General features: G+C 43.1%; 2 protein-coding genes across 3 annotated transcripts in view; one reads left to right on the forward strand and one right to left on the reverse strand.

The window, feature by feature from the left end:
* The window catches only part of LOC105358774 (uncharacterized), a 148,268-nt gene that overhangs the window by 99,621 nt on the left and 32,396 nt on the right, over positions 1 to 16,251 (reverse strand). The window lies entirely within an intron of this gene.
* The window catches only part of adgra1b (adhesion G protein-coupled receptor A1b), a 207,473-nt gene that overhangs the window by 66,998 nt on the left and 124,224 nt on the right, over positions 1 to 16,251 (forward strand). For both annotated transcript variants that reach the window (XM_023963140.2, XM_078932087.1), the window contains 4 exons: positions 6,708 to 6,894; positions 8,251 to 8,400; positions 9,645 to 9,806; positions 10,040 to 10,273. In XM_023963140.2, the coding sequence (XP_023818908.1) occupies positions 6,708 to 6,894; positions 8,251 to 8,400; positions 9,645 to 9,806; positions 10,040 to 10,273 (733 nt within the window). The remainder of the gene's footprint in view (positions 1 to 6,707; positions 6,895 to 8,250; positions 8,401 to 9,644; positions 9,807 to 10,039; positions 10,274 to 16,251) is intronic.

Consider the following 16,251-nt stretch of genomic DNA (forward strand, 5'->3'; position numbering starts at 1 on the left):
TAGTTGGTTTTAAAATTTTACTTCTAGATTTTAGAGCCTTGCTTGGGCAAGCTCCTGCAGTGCATACATTCCTGACCTTTTATCCCCTACTCTTCGACCCGGTCCCTGAGCTCTTCAAACCAAAAACCTTTCAAAATTCCAAAAAACGCTACAAACAGAGGAGACTTTGTCTGTCAAGCTGTCGGTCCTCGTCTCTTTGCCATTACGACAGATTGACACTGTTGAGTGTTTTAAAAGGCAGCTCAAGACATTTTTATTTAGAAGAGCTTTTAGTTGGTCTAATTTTGTTTTTTACTGTCTGATAAGTTTATGATGACTGTCTTTAATTTTGTGTGTTATTACTATAGTGAAGCACTATGTGAATTTCAGCTGAAAAGATGCATAAATAAGTATTTGTTAACTGGAGTGTGAATGTGCATGAATGTCCTGGTGATGGTCAGAGGGACCGTAGGCGAGAACTGGCAGCCACGCCTCTGTCAGTCTGCCCCAGGGCAGCTGAGGCTACAACAGTTAGCCACATTAGGAGCTTTAGCTACATCAGAAGCATTAGCATGTTTACAATAACTACCAACCTTGCTTGCAACTGATAAAATGCAGACTAATTGTCATGATGTTCAAGGCTTTGAGACAGACCCAGATGCTGGAACCCGGAAGGAACACAGGGGAGTTATAAGGTAAGTAATTTGATTTATTTTGTTCTTGTAGGTGATCTCCCAGAGCTGATGTCTTCGGCTCGAGACTGCAGGTAGGACGCAGGAAGGCGAAGCGTGGCTGGAGGGCTTCTGCGGAGGCTGAGAGGGCATGAACGGCAGGTGAGGAGAGCGTGGATAGAACAGGTGGTTCCGGAGGAAATCCCAGGTAGCACTAGTGATGATTGAGTCCTGGAAGCGAGGCGTAGACAAATTACTAAACAGGATTAAATTTCTTGGCATAAACATGAGAGACTAGGCAAGCACCATGGAGGAGCAACGAACTGGCGACAAATACTGGCTGTGGATCTCCTTAAGAAGGCAGCAGGGCTAATGAGGTGAGTGGCAGCAGCTGGGAATCCTCCAGAGCAGAGCAGAGAGGGGTGGGGCTGACAGAGGGACCATGACAGTACCCCCCCCTCAACGACCGCCACCGGGCGGTCCAGGACGCCGGTCCGGGTGGGCACGATAGAAATCCGAGATGAGGGAATGGTCCAGAATCATGGAACGGGAGATCCACGAACGCTCCTCTGGACCATATCCCTCCCAATCCACCAAGAACTGGTAGCCACGACCACGGCGCCGGACGTCCAAAATACGACTGACCGTGAATGCCGGAGCGCCATCAACGACCCGGGCGGGCGGTGGGGAAGTGGATGGCGGGCACAGAGGGCTCTCGTGAACGGGCTTGATCTGTGAAATTTGAAACGTGGGATGTACCTTGAGAGCCGAGGGCAACTTGAGGCGGACACAGGTGGGGTTGATTATCCGGTCAATGGTGTAGGGTCCGATAAATCGGGGAGCCAGTTTGCGGGAGGTAGCCTGAATGGGAATGTTCCTCGACGAGAGCCAGACCCTTTGACCAGGATTGTAGGTGGGTCCCACCACCCTGCGGCGATTTGCGATCTGGCAATTGCTCTCCTTGGTGCGGAGGAGAGCCGCCCTGGTCTGGTGCCAAATCTGCTGGCACCGCTGGAGATGGAGCTGGACCGAGGGCACTGCCAGATCGAGTTCCTGTGACGGAAACAGAGGTGGTGAGTACCCAAGGGAGGCCTCGAAGGGAGACATACCTGAAGCAGAGGAGGGATGATTGTTGTGAGCATACTCCACCCAAACCAGAAACTTGGACCAATCCGTGCTGTTCTGAGCGGTCAGGCAACGGAGTGCCGCCTCCAATTCCTGATTTGCCCTCTCCGCCTGACCGTTAGATTGTGGATGGTAGCCAGAGGTTAGACTGACCGTGGCACCAAGACAGTTGCAGAATGCTTTCCAAACCTGGGAAGTGAATTGTGGGCCCCGATCGGAAACTATGTCTGAGGGTATTCCATGGTGACGAAAAACTTGGTCTACTAGTATTTCAGCAGTCTCTGTGGCAGTGGGTAGTTGTGCGAGGGGAATGAAACGGGCGGCTTTGGAAAAACGGTCAATGATGGTGAAGATGACCGTGTGACCCTGAGACGGAGGTAATCCGGTGACGAAGTCGACCGCTATATGGAACCATGGTCGGCTAGGAGTAGATAGGGGGTTCAGATGACCAGCAGGAGGTGAATTAGAGGTCTTGGAACGGGCGCAGGTAGTACAAGCAGCCACGTACTCACGAACGTCCCCTTCCATGGATGGCCAAAAAAAACGTCTCTTAATTAGAGAGAGTGTCCTATGAATGCCCCCATGACACGCAATTCGAGAGGAGTGACCCCAAGTTATGACGTCTGACCTGAGTGACGTAGGCACATAGAGAGTTCCAGGTGGACATGGAGGGTGGTCGGGTTCCTCACCTTGGGCCTGCAGGACCTTAGATTCGATGTCCCAGGTGAGATTCCCTACAATGCAAGTGGGGGGAACAATGGTGGATTGAGAGTCAGAATCAGTGTGATTGTACTTCCTGGAGAGAGCGTCCGGTTTTACATTACGGCTGCCATGACGGTAAGTGATTATGAATTCAAACCGGTCGAAAAACAGACACCAGCGGGCTTGGCAAGCGTTGAGACGTTTGGCAGATCGTAGGTATGTTTTTGTGGTCTGTCCATACTATAAACGGATGTTCAGCCCCCTCCAGCCAGTGTCGCCACGCTTCCAAAGCCAGTTTTATTGCCAGTAATTCACGATTGCCCACATCGTAATTTTGTTCAGCGGGGTTGAGTTTCCGGGAGAAGTATGCGCAGGGTTTGAGTTTCCCTGATGTGGCTTCTCTTTGAGACAGGACAGCCCCCGACGCCTGAATCTGACGCATCCACACTCTATGGACATCAGGTTGAATGAGTATGGGGGCGGAAACGAAGAGTTCTTTGAGCTTTTTGAAAGCAGCATCGGCTTCAGGGTTCCAAGTATAAGGCTTTAGAACGGAAGTGAGTTGGGTGAGAGGGGCGGCAATAGAACTGTAATTGCGGATGAAGCGCCTATAGAAGTTTGCGAAACCAAGAAATTGTTGTAATTTCTTTCGTGAATCCGGCACCTCCCAGTTAGCGACTGCTGCTAATTTGGCCGGATCGGGTCGAATACTGCCCGCTTCGATGATGTATCCCAAAAAGGGAATCGAGGATACATGGAATTCGCATTTTTCAGCTTTGACGAATAGCTGATTTTTGAGGAGTCTTTCAAGAACGAGGCGGACATGATGTTTATGTTGAGCGAGATCACAGGAGTAAATAAGAATATCGTCTAGATAGACAAAAACAGAACGGTTGAGGAAATCTCGTAAGACGTCGTTAACCAGCCTTTGAATTATGGCTGGGGCATTAGTGAGTCCAAAGGGCATTACTTGGTACTCATAGTGACCGAGTGGGGTGTTAAAGGCTGTCTTCCACTCGTCCCCCTCACGAATACGGACCAAATGGTATGCGTTACGTAGGTCAAGTTTGGAGAAAATACTGGCTTCTTGGATCGAATCAAAAACAGTATTAATCAGGGGTAGTGAGTACTTGTCCTTGACGGTGATTTGGTTCAATTCCCGATAATCAATACAGGGACGAAGGGTTTTGTCTTTCTTTTCTACAAAAAAGAAACCAGCACCGACAGGAGATGAGGAGGGGCGGATGTGGCCTAAAGCGAGTGCTTCATGAATGTAATCTTCCATGGCCTTCTTTTCGGGACCGGAGAGATTGTACAATTTGCCCTTGGGTAGCGTGAAGTCGTTAATGAGATTTATGGCACAATCGTAGGGTCTGTGAGGTGGCAAGGCGCTGGCCTTGGTTTTACAGAAAACCAACTTGAGATCATGATAACAGGGGGGTATTTTAGATAAATCCGCGGTTTCAGTGATATTGGGAACTACGGGTGATACGGTGGGTACAGCGGAATGTAAGCAGTTGGCTAAACAAAAGGTGCTCCAATGAGAGACGCGTGCGTTAAGCCAGTCGATCTGAGGATTGTGACGTTTTAACCAAGAAAACCCCAACACTATAGGAGTTTGGGGAGTCTGGGTGATGAAAAACTGTAAATATTATCTATGATTACCTGACGTGATGAATAGGAGGGGCTTAGTACAATGAGTGATTCTGGAAAGGTGTTGACCTCCCAGACCAGCAGCTTTGATGGGCGAAACAAGGAGTTCAGTGGGAAGAGAAAACTGATTAACTAATTGCTGATCGATTAGGCATTGTTCAGCACCAGAGTCTATGAGAGCCTTAAATTCATGAATCTTAGCTTGGTGGCAGATCTTGACAGGGGCGAAAAAGAAGTTATCACCATCAGGTCTGGTAGAATCGTTCCCCGTTAGATAGCAATCTAACGGGGGGTCTGTGAGTTTTAAATGACGGTTGCATTGATTTACCTTGTGACCAGGATTTCCGCAGTAAAAACACAGACCTTCATCTCTTCGTTTTCTCCTTTCTTCAGCGGAGAGTTTGGAATGTCCCACTTGCATAGGTTCCTCCGGGGTGTCGTAGGTGACTTGTTGGTTTAGGTGGTCCCGTTCAGCTTGGCGTTCACTAAGTCGAAGATCCGATCGAAGGGCTGCAGTGACAAGTTCTTCAAAATAATTAGCTTCAGGTTGTGTACAAAGGTGATCTTTAATGCGGTCGTTGAGAGATTGGTAGAAGATGCCTTTGAGAGCGGGTTCGGGCCAACCCGCTTCAACTGCCAAAATACGAAAATCAATGACGTGATCTGAAAGCGGTCGATTGCGTTGCTTGAGGCTCAGCAATCGCTGTACTGCATCTTCCTGCTTACGTGGTTTATCAAATACTAAACGGAATTCTCCTATGAAGCGGTCAAATGGTAAATGTGAAATGGGGTGAGCTGCTAGGAAAGCTTGTGCCCATTGTAACGCTTTGTTCTGTAGGGCGTTAACTATGAGCGTTATTTTGCTGTGATCCGTTTGATAATACCTGGGTGCTTGCTGAAATATGAGTTGGCACTGCAGCAGGAAACCACCACAGGCTTCGATATCACCGTAGAATGGTTCCGGCTGTAGACGGAAGTTTTCTGATGGCGGAACTGTGAGAGGCGCTGGAGGATTTCCGGGTAAAAGGTGGGTTTCCGAGGCATTTCCAGGAGGAGGATGAGCCGTAGCAGCTGTGGATCTGGAAAAGTGACCAGATAAAATATTTAGAGTTTGTGAAATACTTTCCATACGACGGTAAAGGTCGTATTGCGCTGAAGACATCTTAGTTATGGCATCCGCTTGCAGGTCGAGTTGAATTCCTTGCAGTGAGATAGAGTGGTTGAGCTCTTCCGGGTCAGCTGGGTCAGAAGTTTGGCCAGTTCGTTCTGTCATGAGAGGGGTGGGGCTGACAGAGGCACCATGACACTAATGCTGCTAAAACAAACACTACTTACTCTGATATATACTCTTATTCGTGACATTGAAAAAAAAAGAGTCCAACACAGTTACATAGCTAGCACAGTTAGCTTATAGCACTAGATCTAACTGACAGAACAACTACTCATGCTCTTGACGGTGGTCAGTGAATTGTTCAAAGTAAAATCAATGTAGAAAAAAAGGCAAAAAAGGTAGTATGCATACAATCTCAACCTTAGCAAGTTCTATAGTAACAAAAGAAAAGTCTTTGCATATTTTGTAGTAGTATTAAACTATAATTAATTATCATCAAACCTACTTGTAATTCCTTCAGGTCCTGGTAGGATTCTTTGATCAGAACTCAAATGAGCCTGTGCTTATAGATAAACACAATATTAGAACCTGACCTGTAGAATTGAGCGCTACGGTCAGAGCGGATAATGATTTGAGATGGCACTTTCATTTGCTCAGCATGGTAACTCTATCCTTGCTGCTCATTGTAAGCCTCATTTATCCAGTAACTATCACAGGGTTCTTGTTTCCATGAATAAAATTTCACATTTAAACAAAACCACTCATAGGTCTTCCACATATTCTGGTTTGCTCTTTACTTTTTGTGAACATTTTGCAACCTTGTAGTGAACAAGGTTCCCATCATCCACCTCGCCTCTCCTGTGGGTGTGTTGTTGTCATGTATTCTCTTTGGTAGTTGCTGTACTTTACAGCCCACTTTCAGCACAGCAAGCACAGATGCTTTGTTTCTGACAGAGCTTTGGAGTAATGGCCTGGAAAATGAGCCCCTTTTTTGTCTGAGGTGAAATTAACGCCATATATTACTAAGCAGCTGCTGCTACAGAAATAGAGTGGGGAGAAAAAAAGAAGAACGTGGAAGCCTAGAGAAAGCAAGTTATAACTTCAAACCAGATTTCACGTCTTTAGAGTTGTGCTCTTTAACCAATGAGTAATATTTCTGCTTTCTTTTTAACGGAAACCATCAAGTGCAGAGAGCAAATTGCATGATATTTATATTTTTGTCAAAAAATTATTTAGTTCAATTAAACAAGTGCATACTAGCCTTGCATCTGAACTGAGATCAAGAGTGTTAGTGTTAATCACATGAACAAATGCTCTTTATAAAAATGCCTTTTTCTATATTCTGTAAGCGTAAAATAGTCAGAAATGCAAAGATTTTAAATTACCCTTTTGTTCTACTGAACAGGTAAAGTCTGAATCAGTCTGAAACCTAAACAAAAGCTTCTGTTCTGCTTTGTTGATGTCAGTTGGCCAAAAACTCTGGCTGGCTCTCTGGCATTCCTGCCCTGTACTCTGCCAACCTTTGGTTCCACCACCCAGAAGGAGAAGAAAGCTTGGCGGCAATGTGATCGGGCTGGGCGATGGGCTGAAGAGGACTACACTCAGTGCCCTTATACCAGTGAAGTGACTCGTGGGCTGCATGCGCTCTCCCAGGTATTGGTGTAAAAGTTGTTCAGTGTAAACCTCATTCATTAAGAGGATGTTGTATAAATCCATAGGTTGTGTAAACACAAAGTATAACATTGACTGACAATGTGTGACAGTCTTTGGCAAGAAGTCGCAGTATTCAAGGGTTATACCCAGGGAAAAGCTGAGTGACAGGTTTGATGAAACCCTGTAGTGTGGATGCTGGTGGTGGACACTGGGCAAGTGGTTGGAGATAAATTTAGGAGCCGTTAGATGTGCAACAGGGACAGACATTTGACAAAGGTGCCTGTAAGATGTAGAGTGACCGACTAGATAGTTTTGTGTCAGAGTGTAGGGGATACATGTGAATAAAGGGGAATTGACACCATGGAGACACCATGGAATAGTGAAAGACTAAAGCAACACATCAACATGAGTGGAGCTAAGACTTTTCATTCAAGTTTTTTAACAAATATTTTACCTGTTTGAAATTATGCCAACAGCAGGGGTTCTCAAAGTTTTTGTAGAGGAGGGCCAAATTAAGAATTCGACATTAGACTGGGGGACAATTTTGGTGAAAAAAAAGGATAAACAGAAAAAGTTGTTTTTAATAACTTTAATGACTAAGTGTCATTTGTACAGTTAACCAGGGCCTCCAGATGTTTTCCCAGTTGTGGTCAGAGGTTGCTGTCCAGATCTTCTACTCGTCTAGTAATTGTATCATTTGACAGACTTTCTTTTGCTCTGGACAAACAATGTCAGCTACTTTCAGCATACATTCTTTTTACAAACTCCCTGTGACTGAAGGACTAACTACACCGGGCCATTTCCAAAGCCACAACGTAGCTACTAGCTTCTGTCACAGCTTCACTGGATTTAGCCATTTTAGTAAACATTATCTGCTGTGCAGCACAGCCTCATTGTAGTTGTTGGAGCTTATTGTTGCGCTCTTTTAAGGTAAATTTGTCATAGTTTTTATGATTTGTAACATGGTGATGATTTATATTATATTCTTTGAGCATTGCATTTACCTGCTTGCAAATCCGGCACAGGACTTTATCCATGAGGTACGGCAAAGTAAGCATTTGTCCATTTAGCCTGAAAGCGCCATTTCTTTTCGCCAGCACAACATTTTTCCCTTAAAGGAACCTGCTCTGGCTCTCTTTTATTGAGGGTCACAAAAAACCTTCCCGCGGGCCGCCATTGGCCCCCGGCCGCACTTTAAGAACCCCAGCTCTAAGATTTAATAAATATTGTTTAAGAAAATCACTTTATTATATTATACCTAATGATGTCAAAACCGTGTTAGATAAAGGCTCTTTTATATAAATTAAAGCAATATAGATCACTAAATTGAATCATTAGTTACTATTTTTTTTCTAGACACCCATCAATGGCACAAATGTCCAGCCTTTAGGCCAGCAGTTAGTAGCCTTCACCAGCAGAGCAGTACACTTCAGTGATGTCATGGATGTCATCTTCGTCACCCACTTGGTGGAACGACTCACACGGCTCATGCAGAAACACAAAAAAGTAAGTTGGATCATGAGTTCACCACAGCAACTTTACTTGATCAAGGCATCTGTACAGGCATTAGTCAATAAGAAAAAGGTATAAAAAAATTTGACTATTCTAACAGGTTCCTTATCTTTTATTTTATCTCGCTAAGCTTTCTGTTTATTTTTCTGCTAAATATTCACTAAGGAAAACAGAAGTCATTTTTTTAAGTATGTCTCTTCAACCAGCTCATTTAACCCTTGTGCCATCTTAGATGACCCCATTGACGTGTTCTCCCTACCATGAAAAAGGTGGATAAAGGTGGAAAGATTTCATGTAATCCATGGACACCAGTGAAGATCACAAATCATTGAAGAAAAAAGGTTCAGAGCACTGTCTAGTGGGTCTAGATGACCCAACTCCCAACGTTAAAGTGCCTAGGATAGCACAAGGGTTAAAAAAAACAGGATGATTAAAAACTGAAATCAGAGAACCTCAGAGAAAGAGCAGGAATAGAAAACTAGTAAATATGACATAAACAGAAAACTTGGCATAATCTATGAAATCACCTATGACCTTCACAGTTTCTGTTGAGTGGGAAACAGTAGCACATTCTGAGTTTCCACTCTTTTTTATGAAGTGCTGCCTCATCTACAGGCTTCATTTGCTTCTCAAGAGTCATAAAAAAACAGGAATGTATGTAAGTTTGAAAGATCTGTAAAAGGATTGTGTCATGAACAGAAAGCACACCACAGCATCAAATTATTGCAGACAATTTACTTTTTTTTATCTCAAGTGATTTTCTGTTCACATGATCGTTGGACCTGAGTGATGCTAAAAGTTATGAAGATGTATTCATTCATGTGGAAGCCAGCTTTTTATCTTTGGTTTTACATCACACTGAAGCTCAGATTCTAGTAAGTGAGCACAATCAATATCAGCTCTCACTTGTGTAATTACTCATCATAGTTCACTTGGGAGGTAAAATTGTTTTAAGATGTTTACAGCTTTATCATTTTAAAGACAAAGCCCTTGAGACACTCTCTTTCAGAATAGTCAAATGAAGGAACAATGAAATGTAGAAAGAGAACGGATGTCCCAAAAAAGAGATTATACCCCATTGGAAATGCTAATCTAAATTAAATCTCCTTGTAATGGATGAAGCCGCCATTGTCTTCCTCACAATTCTGACTAGGGATTATAAAGGCAGACATTGGCGGGGATACGGTTCATGCACAGTAATTTTGTATTTGCATTCATATCTGATTGGATTTCCTCAGCTGGGGGATTACGTATCAGACATAGCCAGTAACATGATGCTGGTGGAAGAGCACCTGCTGTGGATGGCTCAGAATGAAGCCAGGGCGTGCACCAGGATCGTCCAGTGTGTGGAGCGCATTGCTGACCTGGCATTGGCTGGAGACAGTCAGGTCATTTCAAAGGTGAGCCTGAACCTCCAAACATGAGCAATCTTTCAGTCAAGGCACAGTGCTAAAGAGGGAAACAATAATGTAGAATAAAGCAAAAAAAGTTATTCCTTTCTTTGTTTTGTCCTGTTTTTCTCTGTTTTTTTCCTCCCTGCTTTCACTTATACTCATTTAACAATGCTGCCCTCCTCTCTCTTCCTCTACATCTCTGTCCTCAACGCCCAAATTTTGGGTGATTCGTGCTGCAGGTATCCGCTAATATAGCGCTGGAGGCCTTTGTGATCAGGCCCTCAAACTTCCAGGGTTTGTCCTGCACAGCGCTGCAGCGGGCCCCCTCATCTGCCACCTTGCCCTACACTCCCAGCCACGCCCATTTGGGGAAGGACAGAAACCAGGAGCGGAATGTTAAGGAGTCGCCGCTGCTACATTTGAAATGTCAGACTGTCAACAACAGTGGTTCACCAGCACGTCAACTAAGCAAGGTATGCTGTAAGTAGGAAGTGTGAAAAACTTTTAAGAAGTGCCTTAAGGGTAATCACAAAAGCCAGTCAAAACACCTGTGGTAATAAGGTAACAGACTAAATATTTTAATAATAATAATAATACGCCTAAACCCGATACGGGTAAAACACTTTAAAGCATAAATAATAAAGACAAATTCTATCAAGTTCAAATTCCATTCAAGGCTTTCTTTCGTGCTCGGTGCTCCTTTCTTCGGTTATAGCTTGCAATTCGGTTTGCATTCGTGGCTTCACAAACATTTACGATGGTTCTTCTCCAGAGCGGTCGGTCGGCAACCAACTCCTTCCATTGATCTAAAACTCCTCCTGACTTCAGAATACTTTTACAAGTGTCCTTATATCTAAGTTTCGGTCGACCAACAGGACGAATACCATCGTCATGTTCACCATAGAGGAGGGATTTTACAGGACGATTGTTATCCATTCTAGATACATGACCGAGCCAGCGCAAACGACTTTTAACTAAGGTGATTTCAATATCCTCAGCATTCGCTCGCTGTAACACCTCTTCGTTGCTTATGTAGTCGTTCCACTTTATCCTTAGTATTTTCCTCAGATGACGCTATTGGACTGTCCGAAGCTGATTGATGTTATGTCGGTACAGTGTCCAGGTTTCGGAACCATATGTAAGTAATGGCGTCAAACATTGGGTATAAACTTTCAGCTTTGTCGAGGGTGTAAGGTCATGGGAATCGAAAACACGTTGATGTAACCGACCGTACGCAAATGATACAGCTTGTGTACGTGTGACTAGTTCCTCTTTTACTGAACAGTCGCTGGTAACAATGCTCCCTAGGTATTTGAAACGGTTTACATTTTTGATTGGCTTGCCGTTGATGAAAAACTGCTCTTCCGGACCAATGCACATAGTTTCAGTCTTTTGGACATTGATAGACAGACCCATTCGTTTTGCCATGTCGTTGTATGCCGTTAGCAATGTCTGCAGACCAAGTGAGGAGTCGCTAAAGATAGCGATATCATCAGCGTACTGTGCTTCTCTGATAAAGTTAGTAAAGGTTTTGGTTTTGGCTTTCAATCTCTTTAAGTCAAAGAGATCACCATCGTAGCAGAATCTAATTTTGATACTGAATTGTTGGCTAATATTTTTGTATGCAAGTAGAAGAAGAACTGAAGCATAGATACCATACAGTGTGGGTGCTAACTTGCATCCCTGTTTCACACCACTGTTATATTCAAACAATTCGGTCAAGACTCCATCGACAATAAGACGGGCATTAACTTGAGAATAAAGACTTTGAATCAGCCTGACGAACTTTGGTGGACAGCCGAGCTTACTCAAGATTTTAAAGAGAAAGTCCCTGTTTACGGTGTCGAAAGCCTTGGTAAAATCAACAAAAACAATGTACATGTTTTGACGTTGTTCTTTAGCTTTTTCCATAAGTTGTCTGAGAGTAAAGATTCCATCAATGGTACTTCTGTTTTCACGATATCCGGATTGTGACTGGGGATAAACCTTGTCAGCTATGCGTTTGAGTCTCTGTAAGAGGATATCAGCAAACACTTTCCACACCACACTTAACAGAGAAATCACTCGATAGTTCCCGCATTGACTTCGGTCTCCCTTTTTGAAGAGGATGGTGATGTTTGGGTCGGTAACTTCTGATGGTATGTTTTCAGTGATCCAGAACATTGAAATAATCTTGAAAAGGAATGCTTTTAGGGTATTACCACCATGTATAAGTACTTCAGGCAAAACACCATCAGGACTGGGGCTTTTACCAAGTTTTGTATTTTTGAGTGCAATATCAAGTTCTTCTTCAGTTATTGGAAGATCAAGTGAGACATCGGTTGGGAGCTGTTCGATATCATCAATAAGACTCGCGTCAACAGTTGTTGGTTGGTTAAGTAGCTCGTTAAAGTGTTCTACCCATCTACCCTTGATGCTCGGGGTTGATGTAAGAAGGGCGCCACTTTTCGACCGTACTGGGTGTGTGGTTTTACTCCTGGGACCGTAGATCTTATTGATAGCTGCATAGAATTCTCTGTGGTTTTTGGACTGAGCTTCTGCTGCTCTTTCATGAAACCATTGATTTTTCAAAAGCCTGATGCGTTCGCGTAATTCATTTCAATTCCTTTGTTTATCTTTCAAGAGTTGTTGTATCTCCTCGTCTTGATCGTCGAACCAGTCATTTGCTACTTTTTTCTTTTGATTAAAAGTGTGTTTAGCAGCTTCCTGCAAGGTCACTTTAAATTCTTCCCAATCAAGGTTACAATCTGGAAGCTTCTCATCAAGAAACAGTTTCAAACATTGTTTCTTTTCTGAAGTTAACGTGATATCAAATTTTTTAGGGGGTTTCAAACCTTTCTTTTTACGTTGAATTCTGAACTTGCATTTTGAGGTTAGTAGTTTATGGTCTGTAAAGCAATCAGCTGTGGTGTCAACTTTTGCAGTGGTGATATACTCTTTTGCACTTGCATTGGCAAGTTCATGATCAATTTGGTGAAGATATTTAGAGCGTGGATGCTGCCAAGTGGTTTTAAGACTGTTTTTCATTTGAAACACGGTTCCCATGACACATAACTGATACCTGGAACAAAATTCAAGTAGTATGAGTCCATTGGAATTCATGTTTCCAACTCCATGTTTTCCGATTACTGAGGGCCAGGATGACCAGTCTTTTCCAACACGGGCATTTAGATCACCTAGAATAATAATGCTGTCATTTCTTGCATTCTCTACACAATCTCCAAGCTGTTCTTAAAATTGCTCCTTCTCTTCTTGAGTCCTCTGCATAGTTGGTCCGTACACACTGATAAGCGTCAAATAGTCACCACCTTTTAACATTACTCGTAGTATGGAAAGTCTGTCGTTTATTGGGGTTGGATTCAAATCAAACTGCGTCAGGAGATCGTTCTTGCTGGCTAAACCCACGCCTGCTTCTTTTTTGTCACTTCCGCTCCAAAAGATTGTATGGCTTTTCTCAACAAGACTTCCCGTTCCAGGTCGACGAACTTCACTTAAGGCACAAATATCAATAGCGGCTTTTTCGCTTTTTTTTTTTTTTTTTTTTCTTTAACTTGTTCTGTCCAACAGCTGAGCAAACAGATTAGAGCTGAAGGCTTTTTGTGTTGGACAGGTTTTACTATCACAAAAAGAGGTTATATAGCTTCAAGAAACTAGAGTGTAGATTTGTATAAACCCCTTTTTGTCGTATTATTTTTTATTTATTTGTTACATTTAGTGTGTGTGGGGAGGGAGAGGGGAAGAATGTGAGGGGAGGGTGGAAGAGAGTAAAAGGAAAAAAGGTGAAAAGGTGGGGGATACAAGCACTGATTTGACTAAGTTATTAATTTAAGCTGTAACAATTATACCAGATCTGCTGGAAAGACGAATGTTACATCAAAGGTGAAAATCTGACACTAAGATGAGCGAGAAAAAAAAACTGTCCATCAATACACTGTAGGTAAGGAGGAGGGATGAAGCAGACAGGGAGCAGTGTGGAGTGTGCACGTGCACGTGGGGGTGGAGATACATGCATGCTGCCGACGTGAACCGTGTGTTCATAAAGGGAGCCAGATCCTACCCAGCCAGACCAGCCAGACCAGGAGAGGGGAGGAGAGCCCCCCAGGCCAGAAGCCCCCCCAGCATCCGGACCCAGGCAGCCCTGGGCTGCGGCTTTTTCGAATTCTTTACTTATGATGGCTGTTGCGCGTTCTGGTCTGATTGAACCATCACTGTCGTTTGTTGTTCTTACATTCCATGCACCAAGCTTTAGTGATTGTGATTGTGATTTGCACGGATTTCGTTTCTTGTTCACCGCGGCCGTGTCCTGTGGCGCATCGGCTACCCCGAATGCGGTAATATGACTTGTCAAATTCGAATTTACTTCCATGATTGAAGTGAGGCTGCACCTACGATGACGACACTAAATGGTGCACAATAGTGTCCCTTGGCAGAAGATTATGTTGCCCAGTGGCACAACATAGTTGAGACGACTGCATAACTCTTCTGTTGCTTGTTGCCAGAGATGTTGCCGAGTTGACATAGACATCACTGCCGACTGCCGGAACTGTTATCGAGTTGATAGCCAGAACCGCCAATGTCGTACCCTGACTAGGGAGGCTCAGGGTGTGCTAACACTTGCCCAAGGTGTACACCCAGGCTAGTGGAGGGAAGGAGGAGCCTTACATCTCCATTCTAGACCAGCTCCAAGCAGAGTCTAGCCACTACCCCAACTAAATATTTATGAAATATTAATTGTTTGTTTGTTTGCAAGAGAAAAATGAAGGAAATGTTCTGATGGAGGTATTATGCTTGCAGGCAAACCTGGATGAATTCCCCTCCATCTCCCCTGTTTGTCCTGACAGAACACTGTTTGTGTTGTGTGCTGTAAATCAGCTTGTGATGAGTGGGCTTGGAATTTGCAATTTGGGAACTGATGAACAAGGATAAATCTTTAGTGAGGAAAATGGTGGCCTTATAGGTACTTTGCTTAAATCAGCACCAAGTTGTAAATGTTTCTGAAGGCAAATAGATGTGGAATGTGTTCTACCCTCTGGTGCTTCAAACATTTCTAGCTTGTTGATCTATTCATTCTGTCTTTTCTAATACCCTCGGCAGATGTGCATTTGTGATGTCTGCGTGAATGTGTTGGGAGCTTATATATGTTACTGGAGGAAATTTCAAAGGGTTTGTATTTTGCAGTTCTCCAACTTCTCAGGTCAGACTGTCAACTCTCTCTGGCTTTGTTAGCAATTACGGTACTTAGCTGTAGCTCCAGGCTATGTTGGGCTTCTACGCATGTATGTTAATGTGGAATGCTGTGCAAATGGTTTGGACAGGATTCGCACACGGATAGCTTTAATTTTTCAATTAACTTCAGGCAAAGTTATATCCACTGTGATGGTAAAGAAAGAGAAAGGCTCTGTGGTGAATAAACCATCTGTTGCAGTTATCCTTCTGGAGATTTTTGAATTTTTTACAAATATTGGTCTATAGCCTACAAAATAAACTACAGTTAATATTTCTTTGCAAGCATTTCAATTAATCATAAAACAAAAATCTAAATCCTGTAATCCTTTTGATTTTTCATAACTGCATTTCTCCAGCTCAGTTGTGTTTAAAAGACTGCTGTGACATAACCCACTGCAACGCTTTCCCGCTTTTTCAAAGCCAACATTCAAGTTTAAAACAAACATAAAAGGCTCTTCCTTGCTGTCTGTCTGGTTTGTCTCTTCTGCTTCACACCATCATGAGGGATCAAGTATCAAAACCCAAATTGGTTATGGATATGATTTCCTTATTTTAAAACACATTTGCATTTAACTCAGTAGTAACAAAACGTCAGGCTAAATATTGTTTTGCGTTTCTGTGGATAAAGCACTTTTAAATGATGCACTGAGGGACATCAAAATCCTTCACTGTAGATCATTCTTCCTTTGTTGTTTTAACTGGGAATGCCATTGTGCCAATTTGCCAAAAACAGATGGACTGCAGTAAATTAATTGTAAGCTGTGAGAACTTTTTTTTTTTTTTTACAGGCTGTTTTTGCAAGTAGTGGATCCTAGAATCAATGCAATTAAAGACATGGTTTCCGATGCACTGAAATCATTTTGATGAGGTCACAAAACAGTTTTGAGAATAATTACAAATTGAGAGTGGAGAGCACATTAAAAGCAACACAATATCTGGAACAGACCCAGAGAAACACAAACTATATTCTGCAAAAGGGGGATTATTTTTTAAGTCATAGTTTCATGCTATGCTAGGTCAGTATTTGCAAACCATAGAAGAAAGGCATAAACTAATACTTCTTCAAATGATACCAGATATATTGCTGTGCTCAAAAATACAAGTGACTATGACAGAAAACATAAAACATTTACCAATAAAGTGAAAGTTAAAAAATGTCAGTTTGAGTCTATATTAAATGATGAGGACAACCTGGAAGTTACCCAGCAGAACAGGGATGTGGCTG

Source organism: Oryzias latipes, chromosome 15 (genome assembly GCF_053564925.1).
Source record: "Oryzias latipes strain Hd-rR chromosome 15, Olatipes_Hd-rR_3.1".
NCBI classification, from domain to species: domain Eukaryota; kingdom Metazoa; phylum Chordata; class Actinopteri; order Beloniformes; family Adrianichthyidae; genus Oryzias; species Oryzias latipes.